This window comes from Pleuronectes platessa, chromosome 14, assembly GCF_947347685.1.
Source record: "Pleuronectes platessa chromosome 14, fPlePla1.1, whole genome shotgun sequence".
Classification (NCBI taxonomy): Eukaryota; Metazoa; Chordata; class Actinopteri; order Pleuronectiformes; family Pleuronectidae; genus Pleuronectes; species Pleuronectes platessa.
In genome coordinates, this window is record NC_070639.1 from 16880237 (window position 1) to 16896970 (window position 16734).

At 42.2% G+C, this 16734-nt stretch overlaps 1 protein-coding gene across 1 annotated transcript; it reads left to right on the plus strand.

Moving 5' to 3' along the window:
• The first annotated feature begins 4941 nt into the window (after positions 1-4941).
• stx19 (syntaxin 19) lies at positions 4942-12216 on the plus strand. Its single transcript, XM_053440559.1, has 5 exons — positions 4942-5245; positions 8367-8611; positions 9331-9567; positions 9947-10159; positions 10600-12216. Exons 2-5 carry the CDS (start codon positions 8390-8392, stop codon positions 10834-10836), a joined length of 909 nt encoding a protein of 302 aa, XP_053296534.1. The 5' UTR covers positions 4942-5245; positions 8367-8389; the 3' UTR covers positions 10837-12216.
• The last annotated feature ends 4518 nt before the right edge of the window (positions 12217-16734 follow it).

The following is a 16734-nucleotide window of genomic DNA, read 5'->3' on the forward strand; positions in this document are numbered from 1 at the left end:
CAAACTACCCTTCATACTGTAGATCTCTCATCTTCCCACAGCGCTGGTTTTGGCAGTGCACCCGCTCTGTTTTTTTTTTTTACCACGCAGGCCAGGAGATGATGTAACAGCCTCATGACACTAGGGGATGAAATGACCCATGTTTGAAGTGCCTGCTTAAACAGAAGCGGCGAGTCCTGTTGATTGTGGCGAGCAGCAGATCTGCCCCCTGCGTCTCGGGAGAGGAGAAAGCCTCGACGCTTTTCATCCTGGCCATTTAACAAAAGCAGAACGAGCGGGAGACGAGGGGATTTCGATTATTCAGCTGCAGGAATAATAGAACAGCAGTTAGTCTCCCGAGGACCAGGTCCATAACATAAAAACGATAAGCATGTGTGATTAAACCAATATTTGGGATAGAATTTTAGATAAGTATTTTTATCATTCAGAGGCTCCTCAGCAGGGACACTTTGTGATTGGACCGCACATTCAAAGACGACTGGATGACGGTGTTTGGCTGGATCCCATCATGCACTTCTCCCAAATGCAAACCAATAGGCAAAAACCTTTTCATCTCTGCAAATTTACCATAGACTCGATATAAATGTGGATGGCATGACAGCACTCCAGAAGTGAAGCCAAAGGATCTTGATCACCTCCTGGTGGCTGGCTATAGATCATAAACCATATCCATATTAATGAACGGGATATGGACCAAACTAAAAAGTCAGAGCACACAATAAATATATTCTTTATAAATTTAGTTTTAGTTACAGATTTATTTCTATATAGACATAGAGGGAAATGTCTTGATTGGCAGCTGAGACTGACTTGAGTGGGAGGAATTAAAGATGTCACGTCCATCTCTATACACAGTATAACAACTTTACACAATATTGTTCCAGATTCTGTCAAATTTACACACATTTACTAACCATCACCTATTGGGAGCAATACTATGTTGACGGTATCACAGTAAAGGGTTTGTGTTAGATTACTTGTGTGAATTAACATTCCTGAATCGAACTGTAAACAGAACAGGGCTGTCTTCCAGCTCAAGATTATTTGTCCTGGTTAATCAATCCTCTCCTCCCACTACATGGATTGTGTGTCCACGGCTGGAGCTGTGAGATGAAGGAGATATACTGCAGGTAAGAAGGTGAACAAGCCTGAGGCTCGTGTAGCACTGGGACTTTCGGGCACGGTTAGCAAGAGGAAGTATTTGCAGCTCAACTGTAAATTTAAACCTAAATGACCCCGGGCACAATCTCATACAGTGCCCAAAGGAGACATTTAATATCCAGATCTCTGATTGCCTCATTTTAGCAGGCAAGGCCACCGACCTCAGTATCAATCTTTCTGATTGGCTTAATGACAATGGTTTTGACCTCATTATCCTTACCCCTCTGACCGTCTCTCTCCCCTTACCCATTTATCTCCGCTTTCTCCTTTCCTTCTCGCTCCCTGTGTATGAACCATTCATCAGGCTCATACTTTCTTTCCATGTTAAAAGTCAAATATTGTCCTATTATTACATCCTTTTATGTTATGATGAAGGGTCTTCTGTGGCTGCACGTAGCTGACGTGTATGCTGTGGATTCTTCTGACACTGATTCCTCACAGACCAGATGCATGAAGATGTTGTTTTATTATTATTTAAGTTGAAGGATTTTCTTCGGCAACTGTAATGGAATCTGTCCTATAGTCTAATGATTCTGTCCGTAGAGAAGTTAAGAGGCATTTCCTGATTTCACATCTTTGTTCTCCCTGACAAGAGGCAACACTCGTACTTGTTTGCCTCCGTTGTCTGGTTTGATTTCTCAACTTGAAAATAGTGAACTTCAGACACACTGAATTTGTCCGGCAGTGCCTCTGTTTGAGTATCAGTACAGGTCTTCAGCTCCACATAGGTTTCATCTAATCCTTCCTGGGTTTGTTTTATAGCCCCTCGGAGAGAAAGCACTGCATATTTTCTCTGGCAATGTTTAAATATCGCTCTCAAGGTTGTGTGGCTGAGAGGCTGTTTGGGAGTTGTTGTCTCGCCTCCCTTCACTTTCTCTCTCTCTCTCTCTCTCTATCTCTCCCTGGACCCCTCGGTGAAGAATAGCAAAGGGCTGCTTCTGACATTGCTTCAATTACAGCGCTACCCAGAGAGCTCTCCATCGGCAAGACCGTGAGACAAACTCTACTCGATAGTACCACATTTTGTATTTTTGTCACAGTCACTTCGTCAACACAAATATTTGCTTAAACATCTGCTTGTGTAAGTTAAAGTACTGTCTGTTCTTTGTCTTCTCTGCTCTCTTTCATGCCACTGTTTATCTCTATTCAGCCCTCGGCCTCACTTTTTCTCTTTGGTATGTGTCAATACGTTACTCCTCTGCACAGAGGTGGGAAATAAACTAACAATGTTCTTTATAAAACATGTGTCATACACTATGAAGACCGCTTTTGGTTGCATTTTAATGTCTATCGGTTGTATAGTAGTTTAAAATGTAATTACTTTGTTACAAGTCATGGAGATGTGACTTTTGATACTTTCTCTCTATATGCAATATGTATATTTAACCAATACAGGACAACATATGTAACTTGACTTAACTAAATGCATTTTTGCACTATTTTACTTCTGCTGTAAACCAAAGACGCACGATGCATCTCCACTTTCTCCCGTTTTAAGGAGGATTGGTCAATTACCTATACTGCAGCCATCCAGATTATCTCTATATTCATAGGACATATTGAGAGTTGCTTATTTAAATATGCACTGGATGGTAGATCGGCAAAATATATTAGCACTGAACTGGATTCATGTTTCAATCTTAGACCCAAGTTTAGAATCATAGGAAGGAAATATTTGGTTCTTTAACTGTGTTACTCTTAACTCAATTTTTACCAGCTGGTGTTGGACTTTCTACCATTCACTGCAAACAATCTCCTCACATATTGTTAGTTTTCTTTTCCCAGAGTCGAGCCTCTCAGGCAACACTCTCTGTTACGAATTCCACCTCCTTCAGTGAAGCTGGTAGACACAATCCTAACACGCCCGAAGCTGTTCATTGGAAGTGCTTGATGGAGGCAACAGGTTTACAGGCAGGAAGGAGGCCTGCGTGAGATGCTGTCAACCTTGGGGAGCAGACACTTTGGCAAAGAGGTTGATATTGCTTTTCCAGTGTTGTTCTATCGGAGCCCATTTAAATTCTACATACGGAGTAGAAACAATTAAAAATATTGACACAAGAAAACCCAGGATTTGTGAAGCTGAGAAATAGCGGGTGACAGGGACAGAGAGTGAATCTCATTCATCCAATTCTCCATCATCAGGGCCTCTGTGAATCAAGGAAAATAATAGATGAGTGTTCAGCTGCAGGAAACCGGTTCGTGTACATGACAGTTAGCTTGTTCCCGTGATGCTGATGAGGGTGAATTCCAGCCCCCGCGGACAACGGTTTTGCTGTGTTGTCATAATATCGTGCCATTAGGGATAGATGACGCACAGTGAACACACCACAGCAGTATTATTACAGGCGTGGAGCAGCATCTGGTACAACACAGATAAACTTGACTAACAGCTTTTTGCATAGTCATCATATGGTTAATGTGCTTTACATTTTTTATTTGTATTTTCTACCAGAAGCAACACTCTACCGCCCACTGAAAAGCAATTTGTCAAAGCGAAACCTCATCATTCCAGTTTTGGTGATTTTCAAACTTTAGCTCAATGATTAAATGGGCCTGTTTTGCTTTAAAAAAAAGGATCATCGCGCTTAAGAATGTATTTTAAACTGCTGCCTGATGAATTTAAAATACAGAGTGTCATTAAGTACACCCTCCAGTGCATCATAGGTCACCACAGTAATAATAAGTCACGATTACTGGGGCACTGTGGCCGCCAACCTTTTTCTAATGTGTACCGCTGCAGTTTCATAATTTACAGAAAAAAGTCTTTGCACTTCTCATCATAACATAAGAGATCTTGCATCTTGTGTTATGCTCTTTCCCTGCATTGTGTAGCTGCAGCTGTTTATTGGTAATGCCATTTGCCGTGTGCTCACTTGCAATATCATCCATAAAGTTGTTGCCATCCACGCAGGCGGCCAAATCACAGTTTAAAGTGCCATTCCCTCTCACACAGGAACTTTTCTTTCACTCTTGGTCTATGTAACTGTTTTGTTTTGCATATGAGAGGGATGTTTGTTCATGTGCACCTCACCACTGCCATAGATTGAGCATTTCCTGGATCATGCTCCAAATCTTAATGGATTCTTTCATGACCCGAACCATCCTTCCACAAAGTTTTGTGATAATCTGTCAAGTAGTGTTCGCGGCATCCTGCTAACTAATAAACGGACAGAGCGAAAACTACTGCTGCACTACAATTTCTGAATGTTTTCTCCCCAATTAATGAAGAATGACAGACATACAATGACCAGCCTCCGAAATACACGCCACAAGGACTGAGGGTCAATTGTCCCTGTGCACCAAAATCGTTTAATTTTTAAAACTTGTCCCCCCTCTCCCTCTCTGACGCCACACTTCAAACAGCATTGCACAGCGTGTTATGCTGCACAGCGGAGAGTGACTGCGTCCCTTCCCTTGTTGAAAAGGCGCCTGGGTTTTAGGGGAGTATGTCAGTAGAAATCTGTCAAAAGTACTCAGTGGAGTTACTGGAGCCTAAGAAGTACAATACCCCTCGACCAAGAGGGCTTACCCCAGAAAGCCACACATAGAAACGCACTTTGCAGATCAGAAACCCAAATGCCCTGCAGCTGACACCTTAACCACAATCCTTGTTGTTTGGCCTCAGCATTTACACAAAACACTTCTGTTTGCTGTGCTCTATTTTTCCCCCTCCGGCCTGAGGGTAGGGTTTATGAATTCCCTCTGTTTCTCCCTCTTCATTTACCTAATCGCGTCACCTCTCGTTTCTTTAGATAACCAAATGGAGCCTCAGTCTGCTCCTTTCCCATTGGCCGATACCGAGACTTTTCTCAAAAGGAGGGGGAGGTGCTTTCAACGGACTCGGCCAGACTTCCTCACAACTTTCCCAGCTTGTGAGAGTCTTAACTGTACTGATACACAGCTGGTGGTACAACCGTTACAGAGAACTCAGACCTTTAACGCTCAGCTGAGCAGCACCAGGTGGATGTGGGGGGAACATCTGAGGAAGGCGTGATGGCATTAAAGAATGTGTGAGCTCGCTTTGGATTACAAGAGAGGGAATACTCATCAGACAGACGTATGATGGAGTACGAACAGCATTAAGGTAAAATTTTAAACTCATTTTAAACTGAATGTTTGCTGAAGGCCAGAGGGGGGAAAACTACACACATTCTTTACTCGAGTAGAAGTACTTTTATTGTGTTAAAAATAACTCAAGTAAAAGTACAGATTCAACCTCTTTACTAAAGTTAAGGTAATTTACTCAAAGTATAAACGTTAGCCCTCTGTAGCCCATTTCTACCGGCTGTATCTCTGACTGAGACTCAGACCACATTAGACTATTTAACTTAAGCCATTCATACTTCAAATAAAAAAAACGATGCACTTAAAACAGGTTAAAACAAGAAATGTTTTGTGAGCATGAACAATTTTCCAGAATGTAATGTGCACAACGTACTGAATTAACTTTATCTTAATTTCAATAAGGCCAGCGATGGGGAATGTTTGGTTACTTTGCGTCATCATTATCAGCGATTTGGGCAGATTCTTCTATTTCTCCACGTATGTTACATCTTTAATGATTTATTACACATGTTATTTTTTTTGATGTGTCATTTCTTGGCCCATCCATTAAGGTTGAAATCTGTCTTGACGTTGGGAAAGGGGGAAAATATTAAAAATGTTTATTCCTCTCAAATGCATTTCAAGAAAAGTAACAAGCCTGTTTTGAAATTGCAATGGGTAGACAGTATAGATGCAATATGTGCAACAGAATGGGGAAATAATCTGTTGATGTATATGTTGCTATTAACAGGAAGTACACCTTGAACTTAAAGAAGTGGATAGAAGTTAAACATTCACAACTTTTGGAATATTTTAAGCAGAACTTATTATTGAGGGACCAGCATGTAGAGTGCAAATGTGTGACCTGTGATAAAACACAACATTCAGGCACTCCTCTGTTCCACTTGCATGAACATGAGAGAATGTCAACACACAGACAAGGGAGCAGATGGATGGTAGGACCACGCTCCACTTTCTCCCATGCAGGTTCTTAGGCCCAACACAGAATGTGCTCCCAAATCCTGTGAGCAATTTCCTTTTAATCGGCTCTTCTGGGCCGGGCAGGTATAGAGTGGGAGAGGGAGAGACGGGGGGGGGGGGGGGGGGGGGTGGAGATCAGGCCAGAAAACAAAGGTACTTCAGATTTATTTGAGTTCTGAGAAGTTTGTAATAGTGCGCTGAGAAAATGGTGTATTTCCTGTTTGAAATCTATCCAGAAATAGGATAGTCTGTGATTTGAAAAGCTCCATTTCTCAGGAGCCAAACACTCCCCCCCCCTCACAAACACACACACAGTCATGTGCTTCCAAAAGATTAGGTCTGGAGCCAGAACCCAAATCCCTGTGTTGCTAAGGCACTTTCAAAAATGTTGGAATGCCCACTTGAATGCATGGGAATCTGTGGTTGAATGCACCTCATCTGTCAAAGGAATTTAGGAAATCTGAGTTTGCTTCCCGTGTGTGTTATCATCAGCACCTCTGTTACTTTGACTTTGGCAGATATCAACATGCTGGAGGTGAAAACATGCTCAAGCTTTAGTGACTTTTAATTTTCAGATTTGTTCATCAAGGTTACTTCTCCTACTTGTCATTGTTTTAGAGTAGAGGCAGCCTGCTGTTTATTCTTCTTCTTGTGTTTTTGTTTAGTGTGTTGCTGAACACACACGCCCCACTCAGTTCCCATGGGAAAATTAACTTGAGTCAATTTGACTGATTGTGCAGATAAACGGTCTCATGTTGTTTTTCTCATGTCAAGTTAAAAATAGATTTGCGGGTTCAGCAGAGAGCATGATCTGCCACTTTGATTATAAGGACAGTTGAATTTAAAGTGATATTTACGCAAATACTCACACAAGTAAACTACTTTGTTGATATAAAAACATACAGTATCTTGTAAGTCGTAAAATATTAATACCACAGACTGTATATAAAGATAAACGACAAGTCTCCACTTGTTCCCATTATCCAGAAATGAAGCCAAAATATCCCACTAACGCCAATATATATACACAATATATGTACATAGCTGTTTTATTATGTTTTCATTATTAATATGCCCTTTACATGCAGAGTATGTATATCATTTCGATACCATTTCAAATTGCACATTCTCTGTATTTATGTTCTAAGTGTAGTGTAAGGGAGCTGTTATTGGACTTGGGAGTATTAGGGTGGGAAAGAATTTGTTCTCGGCGGCCTTACATCAAGAAGGTTTTTGGTTCGAATCCCGGTTAGGACTAGTTTTCCTAGGTACCCCGGCTAAGATTGGGGTTCGGCCCATTGGAGACTCTGTAGGTGGGAATGTTAGTGAATGTTTGCCTCTGTAAGTTGGCCCTGTGATTTGCTGGTGATTTGTCCAGGGTGTTCCCTGCCTCTCGCCCACTGTCAGTAGGGATTTGCCCCAGCAACCCTCTCGACCCTCAAAGGATAAGTGGAAACAAAAACACATTTTCTAACAGTGCAGGTTCAAATTGCTAATTTGCCCCAGCCGACAGGAACAAGACATTTGAAAATTGCAATAAATTTAAAAGTGCAATTGCAATAACCAAACAAGCATAACTGTTCTTTGATGTTCTTTCATGCAGCCCGACTGCATCGTCACATTTCAACAGCAGCAAACCAACACCTCCACATTACTTTGTTTGCAATTCAGTAGAAAACTGGACATACCAGTTTAAATGCAGCTCACAGTCTGAACATTCAGTGATGTTTACCGAACAACTGATCAACAGCAAACATTAGCTCAGTCTTGCTCGTCTCTTCTTACATCCGTGGTGCAAAGGTCACTGAAAAATACAACTCAAGCCTGAATGAAGGCTTTCCAGTGTTGAGAGCATAGCCAGCTTAAAGAACACAGCCTACCCCCATGTCGGACCCCTTTTCCAGGCAGAGACAAAATCGGACTCCCATCCATTTCCTGGAGGTTAAGAGCCTTAATGGAATCAGTGACTGTAATTGAATCGCCAACTTTCACAATCATCTATATTACCTTACAATTACATCACTGTATGCTCCAAAGTAATAAGTGAGGTATGAACTTTCATTTGTTTGTAACGTTGAAGTTATCAGCTGATACTTCCCTTTCAATTGTATGTCATTTAATGTCAGAATCCTCTGTTCACAATGCTTCATCACTATGTCTTCTGCACATACTGTAAACAGCTCGGTGTCCTGGTGAGTCCACAATGAGAGACCGCCTGGAAGAGCTGCAGCAGAGGGCTCGGGAGTTTTCTGGGGCAGCGGGTGAGACCACCAGCCCTCCCCCAGTGGAGGGTGATAATGACGACTCGATGGTGGACGAGGTCACGGTGCCACAGGCTGTGCTGTTCGAGGGGGAGCCAATCATCCAGAATTTCTTGTCGGAGTGTCAGCAAATCCGAGATGAGATCACAACGCTGGAGACAGAGGTAAAGATAAACTTTGTTTTTTGGTCATTAAAAAAAAGAAGGTTTTCTTTCATTAAAAGATAAACGGGTAAATACAGAGTTTGGCGACTTGGCTTTGACTTCAGCAAATATCTTGAACCCTCCTGGTAGAGCCTGCAGGTAAATGCTGGTGAGGTGGAGGAGGGGACTGAATGGACAGGCAGCCACACTGACACACGGCAGCAGAGACATTCACAAGCCAAGGGAGAGATGGGCAATCTTTGCAGCGTAACTGGATCGTACAATTAGGAGGGCGTGTGTGATGGAGGATAATGGAGAGTGAAGCAGGTCACATGAGTAGATCAGCTCGAGGTGGCCGCCTGAACCAGCTCAAAAGCATTAATTACCTCCGCCGATGTTTTCAGCCCTTTCCTGTTGTTTGTTGGTTGGTTTGTAACCAAGATTACAAGGAACAGGTTTCCATGAAATGTACAAAAGGTAAAAACGGAATAAACCTTTAAATTTAGTTGCACATCCAGATCTGGGTTTGGATCCAGGGACATTGTAAGACAGGCCCCTTACCAATATTTACATTTCTCAAATGTTAATGAAAAAATCCAACATGTTTACGGACTGATATTTGTGAGTGTGTGCTACTTGTGTCATTCTAGCTGTATATGACTTAAAGCTTTTAAAGTTACACAGTTTCTGTAGATTAAAACAAAACCTTGAATGTTTTGTCTCATCTCGACGACACACAGATCCTCAAGTTCACCCAGCAGCAGAAGACCCTGGTGGCGACCATGCGTCGTTTCAGTGTGATGAAGAAAGAAAGCGGCATCACGCGGGACATCAAGCTCCAGGCCGAGAGGATCCACCGGCGTTTAGAGGCCCTTTCAAAGGACGTCCAAAGGAGTGAGGAGCAGCACGGACCTTCTGCTGTTACCACCAGAATCCAACGCTGCCAGCACTCAGCACTCTACCGCAAATTCCAGCAGGTTGTCAATGTTGCCTGCGTACTTGAAGCACTGCTTTTAAATGGAGCTTAAGTGGTAGCTGTCTAGGCATAAGCATAAGAAAATCTTTCTTTTCATTTGGAATTATACAAATTATAAAATAAAGTGATATGATAGAATTGCGAGAAGTGAGGTAGAAGCACTTAATTGTTGGATAAATTCCCCTCACCAGTGTTTTCCTATCTTTAAATATGCAGTGAATGTGTTTTGCGGTCTATGTTTTTGCTGGTAGAGTTAAGAGGGTCAAGGAATCTAGTATAAATAATGTTAATAGGAAAGGACTCAATATCTTCTCATCCCCCCCCACTCTTTCTTTAATATATTCTCTCTTTTTTGCTATAATTGCTACGATTATGTGCAGGTAATGCTGCAGTATAACGAAGGTCTGCTGACGAAGCAGGAGCGCTGCAAGGACTTTATCATCCGGCAGCTGGAGGTTTCAGGGCGGGATGTGGCGGAGGAGGAGCTGAACGAGATGGTGGCCGCGGGGCAGTGGGAGGTCTTCAACGAGAACCTGCTGAACGACGCCAGGATCACACGGACGCAGCTCTCTGAGATCGAACAGCGACACAAGGTGAGGGGGGGACAGCAGCTTTCGTGACCAGGATATTTTTGGGCTTCCCTTCTGGATAGTGGTCTTTATGTACAGTTTATGATATTGACCCAGAAAGGCTTTTTTCATCATCATATATGATTTGTTAAGTCTGCTTTCTTCAGAGTGAATCTCTGATTTATCTATAAACATCATTATGACTCATTAGGCAATAAAACAAAACTGTATGGAAGTCAAATACAGATATTGATGCCTCAAGGTAGCTGACTAATTAACGATTAAAACTCTAATTGATAGCTTATATGGTGAAAGCACGTTTGTTACCATAACTGAATCCGAGTCTGTTCCCTACTGTACTTTAAGTCCTGCAGTTGTCTCTGCCCCCAGCTTCAGGGTCTGACTAATGTCCCCCCCCCCCGATATCTACAGTATTAATCCCCATAATCCCTCTCCGCTGACAGGAGCTGTTGAGTCTGGAGAACAACATGAAGGAGCTGAGGGACCTGTTCATGGACATTTTCATGCTGGTGGAGGAGCAAGGGGCCTACATGGAACACATCCAGACCAACGTGGAGAGGACGCAGGACTACGTGGTTGTTACTAATGAGAAGTTCAAGCTGGCTGCGAGGTACAAGAAGAAGAACCCGCTCCGACAGCTGTGCTGCTGCTGCTGCCCTCCCTGGAGATGCTGCCTGTGACACCGTTTTACCTCCATGGCCGTCCCGAAAAATACATATTTATATATTCTTTTCAATTTAAAAGTCTCACTTACCTGCTGGGAATAAGCAACGCTGGATTCAAACACCATTAAAGTGAAGGTTATGGTGCTGCGGTTTTAGAACAGAGCAGCGGCGAAGACAGATTCAGCGGAGCGTGGAAAACAATTAGGTGGAAGGGCCCGAATTGGTATTTGAGGCGCTTGTTTCTTTCAACAGGATGTGAAGCGACCGCTATTGGAAGAGACAGTTCAGTGAGTGCTGCTCACCAACACTGCTGCTTATTGGAGACCTTCACTGTCAACTGACAGAGGTCACAAACAAGGGGAGATCACTGACGCCGGCACTGCAGCGTCAGCAAGACGGATATTCTTTACCTTTCTTATTTCCTGAATAGAGCCTCTCATCTTGTTTGTGCCACAGAAGCTGTAGGTTAATGAGCATGTTATTTTTGTTTACGGAATAAGCACTTTATTATAAACTGTTATTTTTTTCATTTCCCAGCACAAACTATAGCATGTAATGCAGTGTAGAACGATGATGCCTCCCAGTAGACTGCATACTTCCGCCAAGGCCCCAAAATCCCTTTAAATTCAATCAAGCTGCACCGAATTTCACACCTTAAAATTGTTTTCTAATTAGAATCCATCAATTAGTTTTTTCTCCTGATGTTACAGAAAGTGAAAATCATGGATCTGCCCTAGTATTCAACAGAAGTCAATGGGTTATTTCCTGATCCACACCACATCCTTCTACCAAGTTTCGTGGTAATCCATTCAATCCTATTGCTTAAAATCAAACAAACCAACAAACACATAACCTTGGCGGAGGTAAACATTCTGCTTCTGTTTCGCGTGTTGATTTCTTCGTGGTCCACATTCTGACGGAGCGAGGACTTGTTTTACAATTAGTCATTAGTCTCATTTGCATTTCCAAGTCTGGTGATTTTCAGTGGACAAAATGAATTATTTATTCAGTTTCACAGAGGTGGAAAATTCAAATAAACTCTGAATAACAAGCCTTGATCAAACCTAATCCTGTCATGAAGAGAAATCTGCAGAGAACCACTTAAGTCAGTTATAAAATAAGATGGACGGTTTGAATTCTTACATTTTAGGAAATATATTCCACTCATGATTTTGGAATGGATGCCGGAGCAGTTACATTACACTGAGAAAAATGATTGGCGTCCATATATATCACTAGCCTGAGGAAGTTTCCTGTATTTCCCACTATAACACTCACTCACACTTCCATATAATCATCTCCTTTACTCTTTACTTAAAGCTGAGTAGAATCCTCCCACTCGTTTCCCTCTGCTGGGTTAATGAATAAGATTTAATAAATCAGTCATTTATTTCACCAGGTGCAGTCATATGTTTATATCTCTATAGCCCACAGCTTAGAAAACCAGCCTCACATCAGCAGTGACAGTGATGTTCCTCGTGACCCGCGGCGTCTGGTGTCCGGTGCAAAACACAGGTGAGCTGGGCGCGCCGCAGCCAGACTGGAAAAGCTGGTTTGTCTGCTGCTGCGGGAGGATCTGCCAGACAGCTCCTGTATGTTCCTGAAGGGAGCAGTGTGTAAACAGAAGTGTTCGCTCTCAGCAGATGGTGAGAGGACCCACCTCCGTCGAGAAGTCGTCTTTTAAGGCTAAGAATTAAAAACATGCACGTACTTCGGGCTAGGCAGTAAAACAATATGAAAAAATGATCCCAGTAGAATTTTCACCAATATTGACAAAGATTATATATGCTGTATATTGCCTACACATTGTGTGATGTGGTGGTAAGGTGAGGAGGTATAAGAAATAATTATTCTATGTTAAATGTGCTCATAAAAGAGAGACCACAAGCTTCCCTCAGGAGGACAATTCAGTCTTAATATTTAAAAGAAATAATAATGTGACATTCATTGTGATAATTATCGATATTGACTAATATTTGTTTGATAACATTTTTAACCGCGTCATCCATCCCTTCACACGCACTTTACTTTGACACAAAGAGGAAAACAGGAACCAGGTAAACCTTATAGTTGCAAAAAAAAACTTTGCAATGCTAAGTCAATGTATTCACCTCATGAGGAGGAGCTGACAGCTAATGAAGCACCATCAGTCAGTGTGGAGCTGATCACTGCGACCCGGTGGAGGACTGGAGTGTGGAGGGAGGTGAAGCGTCTGATGACTTCTGCCATCTCGACTGGAAACATCTACTGATTTCATGTGCTTTGCATCAGTCCCACTCTGATTGGGATGACATTTTGTGAAAATGAAGTATATCAAATATTTAAATCCCTATATGTAAATCAAAGAACAATACGTGTGATACGGCACATGCAGCAAACTCTCCGTCCCCCCCCCCCTATAAAGTGCTGCTGCAAAAATTGCAGGGTTCTTGAACAGCAACAATGCCATCCAGTGTTCATTGAGATAATTACCAGTTAAAATAGGTTATCACTTAATATTTGAACTGATTTTCCAACACAACTATTTAATAAGGGAAGTGACATGAAATCTCGCCTTAAATTTACCCCCAAGTTTTAAGAATTAAAATTGAACAGTATTTCCCAATTCAAGAATTTCTGCTCAGTGACTTCAGTCGGTGAGAAAAGAAACAGTCTCAGTTCAAACTACACAGACAAAGAGGATCTATAAAGTAGGTTTTGTATCTATTACATAACGATCATGTTGTTTCTCCTGTCTGCTCCATGATGTTTGGAGAGAAAGAAAATTAAACAACAGAAGAAAGAACTATTCATCTAAAAAAAAAAAAATAGGTTTGGATTCTGTTCCAGCGCCTCCCCCTCGTCTTTTAAGATCTGTATGAATCATATGGGAAACAGACACAATGCCACAGGTAAAACGATGGTCTCATAGTGATGCCTCATAGTGAATAGAAACACAGAAAGTGGGAAGAGTCTGACGTGGAGATTGAGTCCAACAGAATGAAGTGAAATGTCTCCAGCTCTCCTGACAGCCGGGCGAGGATCGATCCTCGGACCTGAGAGAAAAGCTTCTGGTCTTTAGAAGCTCAGCGGATCATGGAGAGCGCACAGTGGTCAGTTCAAAAGCCTCCAGACATCTGATCCCTGGGCAGGTCAGCCAGAGTCCCCCCCGCACTCCTTTTACATCTCTCTCTCTCTCTCTCTCTCCCTCTCTCTCTCTCTCTCTCTAGCGGGACTGGTTTCGCCTTTGCCAGCACCACCTACTTCAAATTCAAAGAGGTGCACAATCTGAGGGCTGTTCCTCTGTGGGTTGATCTTATTTAGCCTCAACTATGTGAGGTTGTTTATTTCACCTGAAGGCCAATGTTTCGGTTCTAAGCCGAACCACACTTTACCTATAACATTATGTTTTTTCCTCCCTGCTCTACCAACTCTCACCACACTTTTCCCAGATGTGATGACTTTGAAACGAGAGGCGTTGACCTCTGCCGGGGAGGTTGTGTTTTCATCTGCTTTTGTGTGATTGTGAACAGGATTACACATTAACGACATAACTGATTTCCTTGACATTTTGCGGAGGGGTACGGTATGACCCCAGGAGGAACCTATTCAATTTCGGTGGATCCAAAATGTTTTAACTTCCTTTAATATTGTGAGATAGGGGGATATGTTTATTGATTTCTCAGAGAATAAATCCTGAAGAGAGGCTTATTTATAAGACGGATATTTAGTGTTTAGTGTAGAGTGTTTGCGGTATGGATCAGATTCAAATATAAATCTTGATCTAGTGGATATGAATGTGGTTTCATAAGGGGGCTGTTAGAAGCTGGACGTATGTAATCACATTTTTTCATTTTAATAACTTTGCACCCAAATATTTTTCCGGATTTTGAAACATTTATATTTTGGGGATACAAAAGAAAGTTGAGGCTATCGCACCCGTCATTGGATGACGACCTTTATCCCAAAAGCAGCAACAGAGTTCTGCTGGTAATAAGGAGAGATAACTGTAATTCAGGGTTGATTTGTGGCTCCAATAAGATAAGTAACTGCTCCCACATTCAGTCCAGCAGCCACATATTCATCATAAGTGCTCCTGCCCACTTTCCTGACAAAACCCATCAATCACGTCTGATTCCACGATAATGTGAACATCTGAGACACATGAGACTTTACGACATAGAAAGTGGCCGACAGAGTTCCATGTTACTGTACGTGTTTCTCCTGTCGGGTCTGTCGGTCTCGAGGGAGATCGCAAAGAGTTTCTCTCCGAATGTTCTGAACAACATGGAAGCAGCCCTCCTGCGAGTAACACCAGCTGTGGTTATAGAGAGCTGACATTACTTTACTGCCTGGTTTTATCACTGCCATCAAAATCTGTACAGAGAGATATCAAGACCCTCAGTGAGAGATAAATCACAAGGAAACTGGGCAGTGAGACGGGCAGCAGCAGTGGAAGGAGAGTAACAACCATGTAAGTACGGCTGCAGTGACTTCGATTATTACATTTGAAAAACATCTATATTTCTTGTCCAATGTGGAATGCATATACAGGAAATCCAAATTTTTTCGTGATTGTCTTTTGTTTGAAATGTTTTCCTACTTCACAGTTTGAGTTTTAAAGATTTTTCGAACCATTCCTTCATGCCTTTATGCAAAATATGAAGCTAGAACCAGCAGATGATTATCTCGGCTTATGATCCATCCATCATTTATACCGCTTCTCCTTTGAGGGTCAGGAGAGGAGCTGGAGCCAGTCCCAGCTGACATTAGGCAGGGAACACCCTTGACAGGTTGCCAGACCATCAAAGGGCTTGACATACAGAGACAAACAACCTATCACACACAACTATTCACGCCTATGATCGATTTAGAGTCTCCAATCAACCCAACCCCAAATCTGCATGTCTCAGGACTGTGGGAGGAAGCCGGAGTAAACAAACACATTTCAGCCGGGAACCTTCCTGCTGTGAAGCTTCATGCTGCTCGGCTGATCAAAAAACTCTCCACATGCATCCTTGTGCCACATGTGGCCCGCATGGTAACCTCCCAGTGAAATCATGAACAAGTCTGCACCTGCCCTAGAAACTGTTGCAGCTCATATTTTCTTTTAAACTACATTTGACTTTTATTTTTACAAGTTTTAGATTTTTCAGATTTCCACCTAAAGATTATAATGCCTATAAATTCAACCTTTTCACTCCTCTTATTCAGAAGTTTTCATCAGCGTTTCTTTGATTGTTAGTGAGCAGGATTATGCAGAACCCACTAAACCGATTTTCATTAAAATTTGTGAAGGGGTCGGACATTACTCAGCAAAGAACCCATTGAATTTTGGTTTGGATCCAGATAAATTCGTGGATCTATCATATATATTTATATATTTTTTAATTTTCCTCCACATGGCGAGATGGGGGCTTTAGCCTTGACTGAGGTATGCGCTCTCCAAGTTCCCTTCTAGTTTATTTCTAAAAGATAACACTGTGCTTCAGATGTAGGGCCGGTCCCTGATTTAATGTCAGACATCGACTGTAATTTATTACCTATCAAAGGATACTTGTTCAAACGTAAATATTCTGTCAAGGTAATATATGAACTTCTGTAATAAGAGCTCTGGGAAGGGGCAGCGCGTGATATCTGTGCGAGCCATCTGTGGAGATCCCATGCAGATAGAGTGAATGGTAATAGACCCGTGTGTGTGTGTGTGTGTGTGTAGCTGCTGCAATGACTTAAAAGATGTTTTCATCTTTTTTTGACATGTGGGTGGATGAATGAGCGCTGACGTTAATGCTCAACACATGTGAAACCAATGTAAAACAAAGGGAAGGGTTTGAAGTTGCATGGGTGTGTGTCGGCTCATTGTCACACATTACGGCCACTAGACAAGACGACTGAATACTGTTCCTGTGAGGTACACACACACCGACATTGCTC

Bases quoted from the DNA above. Each gene is read 5' to 3' on its own strand.
- stx19 (XM_053440559.1), top strand. From the start codon at position 8,390: ATGAGAGACCGCCTGGAAGAGCTGCAGCAGAGGGCTCGGGAGTTTTCT. The intron at 8,612-9,330 runs GTAAAGATAAAC...GACGACACACAG, and splicing joins TCACAACGCTGGAGACAGAG to ATCCTCAAGTTCACCCAGCA. The intron at 10,160-10,599 runs GTGAGGGGGGGA...CTCCGCTGACAG, and splicing joins AGATCGAACAGCGACACAAG to GAGCTGTTGAGTCTGGAGAA.